At 34.2% G+C, this 7,641-nt stretch overlaps 1 protein-coding gene across 2 annotated transcripts; it reads right to left on the bottom strand.

Annotated features, from left to right (window-relative positions):
• Window positions 1-3,262: 3,262 nt before the first annotated feature.
• Window positions 3,263-3,939, bottom strand: LOC118435461. Of its 2 annotated transcripts, XM_035851565.1 has the most exons (4): window positions 3,860-3,939; window positions 3,679-3,768; window positions 3,506-3,600; window positions 3,263-3,399 (listed from the first exon to the last, which is right to left on the bottom strand). In XM_035851565.1, exons 1-4 carry the CDS (start codon window positions 3,911-3,913, stop codon window positions 3,384-3,386), a joined length of 255 nt encoding a protein of 84 aa, XP_035707458.1. In that variant the 5' UTR covers window positions 3,914-3,939; the 3' UTR covers window positions 3,263-3,383. The 2 variants fall into 2 exon arrangements, with proteins under 2 accessions (XP_035707458.1, XP_035707457.1); XM_035851564.1 differs by having other exon boundaries at window positions 3,506-3,768.
• Window positions 3,940-7,641: the final 3,702 nt, after the last annotated feature.

Below are 7,641 nucleotides of genomic sequence, written 5' to 3'. Positions count from 1 at the left end.
TTATGAGCTGTATAACTACAATTCGTCGATTTTGCAAACTTCAGTCTTGTAGTGTGGTAAATTTACGTGTTAATAGTTTTAATGCGTTTTGGCGCATTTCACTTTTTTGCATAAACTAGTACCAAACTTCCGGTTCCTGATGAATCTTGAGCTAAAGTGTTGTTTTTGTAGTAGGTGGCATATTTGTACGTCGCGCAGACCTTTTGTCAATGTGAAAAAAATTCTGCTGATCCGTAGCCTTACCGTCTTCCCGCCATATCATAATTTCTCAGATTTTTCTTACATTTTTTATTGCTGCGGAACTAAAGTTTTTGTCGGAACTCTATGATGTTCACGATCGACCATAGGTATTGGCCTACTCGTGGTAAAATTTTCAAAATTTAATATTAACAGGTTCAGGAATTGCAGCTTAATATCGGTCCGCGGGAGTAGCAAAAACTAACTGGGGAGAAATTAACTGACAACCCTTTACGCCATGTCACGATAAGGCCAATCTTATAATGAAAGTCACAGAAGTTACTATTGCTTTCAGACTCTCCATCCACCCAAAAGAGCTTTGGATCAAGCAAGTCCGACGTCGAAAAAGTGGGTCCAGGCACGACGTCCAAAAATTATGTTAGCCGAGTCAGCCGAATTATCCTATTATTTAACACCAGTTTATTTTATTTTTTAATTATTCAATTCGTGGCAAGAATTTGGGTAGTTGAGTGACTTCTACGCCAAAATAAAATAAACTGGTGTTAAATAATAGGATAATTCGGCTTGGCGGCTAATATAATTCTTGGACGTCGTGCCTGGACGCCTTTTTTCGACGTCGGACTTGCTTGATCCAAAGCTCTTTTGGGTGTATGGAGAGTCTGAAAGCAATAGTATGTCACACTTAAAATGAAGCATTTACCTATACACATTTGCATACCGGTAAGAACTGCATGATTCCTAAGCCATTTACAAAATGTGAGTTTTTGTTTGAATCATTTAAAATATTGAAGATGAATCCATGCATCTTTTGTCTATCTATAGATTAATGTGTAATGCATCAAAGTTTCAAACTCAGCGATTTTCCAATTTATGGCATTCCCTATTTATCCGGTATTTAGAAAATGCCATCATAAGTCCAATTTTCTAATAAACTAGCGTATAAGCCCGTCTCCCGCCGGGCTTAGTTGATTTTCATGAAAATTAAGTACGATTGTTCATAATTAATTCCACCGAATTATTTTTTTATCGTATCTATATTATTTGCTGGAAATGTGTGTTAGCAAGGGAAATGAAACTTTCTCCACTTTCACTTCCGTCACGGAAAATCACTTTCACTTCCGTTGCCAAAAGACATTTCCAGCTTATAATATAAGATATTCACAGAATTTATGCCATAGTCAAAATGACGCGTTTATTTTCGTACCGGTAAAAAAATGCATGATTTGTAACCCCGTGTTTATACTCGTCATTTCATTTTCATTTAGTTTTAATTTCACTATAGCTTTCGCGTCATTTTCATCTTTGTAATTTATACTTTTTCACAGAAATTCATGAAATATTAATTTTCCGATCATTTCATTCTGCTTTCACAGCAACTATAAATTAAAATCCCGAATTTGGAAGGAATCCAAATTGTTGCCCTAAACTACGGTTCAGAAAAGCAAAATAAAACAAAAATATTTAACATGTCACAAAATAAAACCTAGGATACAGGACGTAACAAGTAAAAGTACAATATGCAAACCCTACAATGCAGCCTGATATAGTGCAACCATAGTTACAATTGATTATAAATAAATTAACGCCATTTTCATTTTCCAAAAGTTGAATGGCTTTCAACTTTGGAAAACGGCGTGAAAATGAAACCAAAATGAAAGCCAACTGAAATGAACGCAACTATAAATTGTAATCATTTTGCTGTTGACATGGCGTTAATTTTTCATGAAAGCAAAATGAAACTGAAAAAGTATAAATTGAGTTGATCGTGAAAGTGAAATCAAAATGACGCTAAAATGACGAGTATAAATTAGCCATGAAACAAAATGTCAAAAATTCACTTGTCATTCCCAAGTCAGTCATCCCGATTTCTGACAAAAATATAGTAAGATTATTGTCTCCTATTTTACATGGTAATGAAATGAAAACGGTAGGGTTGCATTTATACTTGTACCCAGGAAACTTATGGCACGCCAAATTTGTCCAGTATTAAAAAATGCACCACGCCACGATAAGGCCAATCTTATAATGGAAGTCACAGAATTTATGTCACAGTCAAAAGGAATCGTTTACCCATCCATGTTTTCATGCCGGTTAAAAATGCGTACTTTGGAAACCATTTATAAAATGTGGGCAGTGTTTAAAAGAATTAAAAATATTTTAAGATGAAATGCATGATGGATCTTCTGCATGGTAATGAAAACGGTAAGATTGCTTCCAGAAATTTATGGCCTTGTTTGTCCGGTATTTAAAAATGTTATAATATATAACCCAAGAATTTACGGCATGATTGAAATCAAGAATTTATTTTCATGCTAGAAAAAATATTTAAAAAATGTGATCCTTGTTTAGAGTATTTAAGATTATTTAAGATTAATTCATGTAGTTTTGGTCTATCCATATGTGATACGTTGTAGTCTCAAAGTGTGCGATTTTCTCATTTATGGCATACCATTTTTGCCCAATATTACAAAAATTTTCCATCCTAAGACCAATTTTGTAATGAATAGTCACAGAATTTTTGCTATATTCAAAATGAGGCATTTATTTATTTTCATTAAAGCAAAAAAGTGTGTGATTTGTAAGCCATTTACAAAAATGTGATCTTTCTTAAAGTGCGTAAGATATTTGAAGATGTGAAATTTACAGGTGGTACACTAAATAAAATCATTACCAAATCATTACCAAAATGCACACGTATATGACTCTGCAAAAACGGTAATAATAACCACCGGCTGGTAAAGAAATTGATTGAACCCGAAGTGGTAATAAAGAACACCTTTAGGGATAAAATCAATACCGTGATGTATGACAGATGTACTACAATATGTAGTAAAATGTCTACCGCCTGGTAATAAACCATACCACTTTGTACACGGCGTGCTACTCATACCGGTATTAATGCTTTTTATATGTATACCCCATTATTACCAAATGTTGTGCAGATTTCCACCGAAAATAATACATTTATTTATTTTCTTTACAATAATCTTTCAATCAATTATATTTATTGTAAAATCATTTTGAAACATATGTACTTACATGATTATAAAATTTAAGTATAATGCAAACTATGGTTTTTGACACTCGTCTGTCCCCCCTTCAAATTCCGATGAATCTCCAGTCGATTTTGGATGAGCCCACACCGGTTGACGTCTTGCAGAAAAATCTCTGTTCTGATTTCCAACTCAAATTTTTGCTTCACTGAAAAAAATAAACATAACATTATTATTTACTCGTTCCTATTAAGATGGTGGTCGTGCTCGATCACCATCTTCAAGGCACCTACATATGATAATTTGATACTTACCTGTTTCCAAAAATTCTATATAATTTCCAGAAGTTTTTATCACTTTCTTCCACGGGCAGAATAGGATTAATTTCGCCATTTTGACTTGAGTTGAGCTGAGCAGAAACTAAAACTGAAAAATGCGCCACTGTGTAGCGTCTCACAATCCATACCAAATGTATTAAAATTCTTACCACTATGGTAATAAACCACACCAAAATGTAGATCTCGTCAGCACCACAACTTGTAGTGCACTTGATTAAAATTATGGTAAAGAATGTTATCTAAATTTGAAGGATATAATTACCAGCTCGTAGGAATTTATTACCAAAATTATAAAGATAACTTAAAATATTGTGGTGGAAGGCCAGTTACCCGGTTGGTATTGATACGGTAATAATCCGGTATAATTTTTGTAGGACGCGTCATTACCAAGAGCTCGGTAAAGACGCTTATTAGGAATTATTTACCAAGTTGCTAAGAGTGTACGGTAATGAAATCGGTACGGTTGCGTTTATTTGTTCCCAGAGAATTTAGGCATTTATGCCATTTATGGCATTTATGCCATTTATGGCATTTATGCCATTTATGGCATTTATGCCATTTATACCCTCTTTGTCCAGTATTTAAAAATACGCCACTCCACGATAAGGACAATGTTATAATTAAGAATTTGAGAATTTATGTCAGACTCAAAATGAGGCATAATATTTGCTCGCATGTAAAAAAATGTATGACTTGTAAGCCATGTACAAAATGTGGAATTTAAATTTTTATAATATGAGCTGAACTAAGATGGGATGCATTTTCATCGGTTAATTTGTGACGAATATTTTGAAACCATAATCCCAAGCAACAAAATTCATTTCAAAACAGACAAAAATTAATGAAAAACGCAAGTTTGAAATCAATTTACAAACAGTGGGAGATATTTGATTAAAGAATTTTAAGATAAATACGGGAAACTTTCTGTAAATATTTTAATGAAAACCGGTACGGAAGGGTATTCCGTCTCCGGGTTTTACTGGGTCGAATACTAATCGCAAGTCGGGCATTCTCGCATTTATTGCATGCCTGTTTGTCCTGTTTTTTTAATATTAAATATTCCAAGCCAGAATTTTATAAATTTTATTTTTAATAAATTTTTATTTTTTATTTAAATTTTATTTTCAATTTTAAGACAAAATCAATATCATAATAATTACTCACAGAATTTACGTACGCCAAAGTCAAAATGAGGCATTTAAATATTTTCATCCTGGTAAAGAGTGTATGATCTGTAAGCCATTTACAAAATGTAGACTCTGATTAAAGGGTTCAAAGTATTTTAAGATGAAATGTCAGTTTTTGATTTTGGTATAGGTACATTAAATCCTGGAATGCGTCACAGTGTCAAATTAATTAGCTCTTTGGGCCGCGATATTCGCATTGGTGGCATGTCCAATATTTTAAAATGTTTCATAATAAATAACTCTTGTAATAAAATAGTCAAAGAATTCTCGCCCCATTTTAAAATGAGACGTTTATGTACACATGACACCACAACCACCAATTTTTTTCAATTTAAATAAAATTCTCATCACCGAAAAATTCAAAAATGCCAAACTTGTGTCAAAATGGCTAATATAAATTAGCATTTATTAACACGTCAAAAATGCAAGATTTGAATGCCATTTACAAATTATTGAATTTGTTTTTAATTAGCAAAGTAATTCAAGATAATTCCGGCATCCGAAGTTCGGGTAAAATGCACCTTCACTATTTTGAAACAACTACCACCACCAAGTTATCTTACACAAATAAAATAAAATTCCCATCACCAAAAATCCCACAATTTCAAAAAATTTTAAAAAATTTAAATTTTCCATAACGGAATTAATAATACGAATAAGATAAATTTAAATAAATAAATCAAATAAATAAAAATTTAAATAAATCGAGACGAATTTTGACGCTCTTATCTTTACCACTAGTCCGACTTATCGTAAGTCTCCGCTTTCTTTTAGTTCCACCCAGATTATTCGGGCTGGACCCCCTCATCCTAAATTAACCCGGGGATGGGTCGGCACACCCACGACGAACGGAGATTAGCTCGTCTGAACCACGCGGCGATGATTATTTCCGTCATAACTGAACTTTTTACTCGTTTTCGTCGTCGTGGCGTTATCCACGTCGAAATTTGCATCGGTCTCCTTCTTCGTGGCCGCAGCGGCGGCCGATTTGTCTCGCGCTTTGCCTCTCATAATGTCAAAAACCTACTCCAAGCAACTTTGTGGGGCCTTTTAAGATGGCATTAATGGCATCTTGGTAGTTAATGGTAACACATTTGGGTGGAAATGACCCCACCGGCCAACCACTTGACCGATCATGCTCATCTCCGAACTCATCCTTACTTTTTTTTAACCGAAGATGAAGCATGCAAAATTTCAACTCGATAGCTTTTGCTTAAAGAGAGTGATCGTGCCTACAGACGGACGGACAGACAGACATCTTGACAAATCTATAAGGCCATCTTAAAAGGCCTAAAACGGTGGAAACGACCTCCTCCGCAATGCCGAAGGGGGCAACGGCTCGCACCACGGTCACGATGCGTAAATTTATCAGAGTTGATCAAAATTCAGTATTTTGAGCTCCGTCCTTCCCAGAGTTTGGAATTCCGGAGCTGTTACACCCATAAAAAGGCGAGAATTTATGTCATGTAGAAAATGAGGTACTTATTTTCATGTCAGTAAAGAGGTCTACTAACGAGTTATGCAAAAATGTAAGATTTGTAAGCTGTTTACAAAATGTTTTATTTGTTACAGTACGTAATTACAATTTTGTAAGATTAGTCTTTGCAAGTTTCATCTGAATCTGAGGCCATGGCCTGTGATGTCTTCCATACGGAATTATGCGCATTTATGACATGTCCAGTTCATCCGGTATTTAAAAATTTTGCCACTCAATCATAATAAATGGACAATGTTATGTTAAATAATTTAAGAATTTATGTCATACTCGAAATGAGGTATTTACATATTTTCAATATTTTTATGCTGGGAAAAAATGTAAGATTTGTACGCCTTTTACAAAATTCGAGCTTAGCATTGAATTCATTTAAAGTTTTTAAGATGCGAAATGTAACCGGTAGTAACTACAATCATCATATTACCCGTTCAAAATTTCAGTTTTCATTCAATAGTCACTCACTGTAAATAAAGTTGAGTAAAATTGCCACCAAAGCAACTATTGAGCAAAATTTACTCTGACAAAGGTAAAATTTACTCAAGGCTGAGCAAAAATCTTTCAAGCTTGAGTAAATTTTACCTTTCTCAGGGTAAATTTTACTCAATAGTTGCTTTGGTGGAAATTTCACTCAAAATTGAGCAAATTTTAATAAAAATTATTTAGAGTGCTGATTACGATTTCTGACTGAAGATTTTCGTTCACATTCCGTCATTTTCGTTCAAACTCATTTCATTTCACTTCATCGGACTTCATTTCTTACTTCTCCCCATGTATTAAGCATAGGGTGAAAAATGAAGGAGTTAAAAATCCTTTCATTCACAGTAATTCATCTGAAATAACGAAATCCTTCGGTCATTTTCATTCAAATGACAGGAAATTTATTATCATTCACTACCATTCACCATCATAATCATTCATATGAATCAAATTGAACAGGTACAATTGTAGTGAAATCCTACGGTTGTATTTACTTGCCCCCATGGAGTTTAGACATTTTTGGCATGCTTTATTTATAATTTTTGCCCGACATGAAAATACGATTTTCATGTCGGGCAAAAATGTATGATTTGTAACCCATATATAGAATAAGGACTTGGCGTGTTGAAAGTAAGACATGTTGAGAAATATTTTCAAATCACCGAGTTTTAAGCAAGTAAATTAACATCTATGCAGATTATTATTGTGACAAAAATTTTGAAAAATTTTGAAATGAATTTTCCAGTGGTGACGAATCGAAATTATGACGCTTATATAAGTCCGCAATTTATCTCAATATCTCAACGGACTCGGGGCTTATCGTCCCATAAGGGCAATGTTCTAATAAATTGCATACAGTGGCCACGGAAGCGTGGGTGGGGACCGAGGGACAATGTCCTCACGGTTGTTCGATGTCCTCATCATCTGCCCATGCTAAATAAACCCCTCCCTCC

This window comes from Folsomia candida, unplaced genomic scaffold (assembly GCF_002217175.1).
Source record: "Folsomia candida strain VU population unplaced genomic scaffold, ASM221717v1 Fcan01_Sc004, whole genome shotgun sequence".
Classification (NCBI taxonomy): Eukaryota; Metazoa; Arthropoda; class Collembola; order Entomobryomorpha; family Isotomidae; genus Folsomia; species Folsomia candida.
This window is presented reverse-complemented; position numbering and strand designations above follow the sequence as displayed.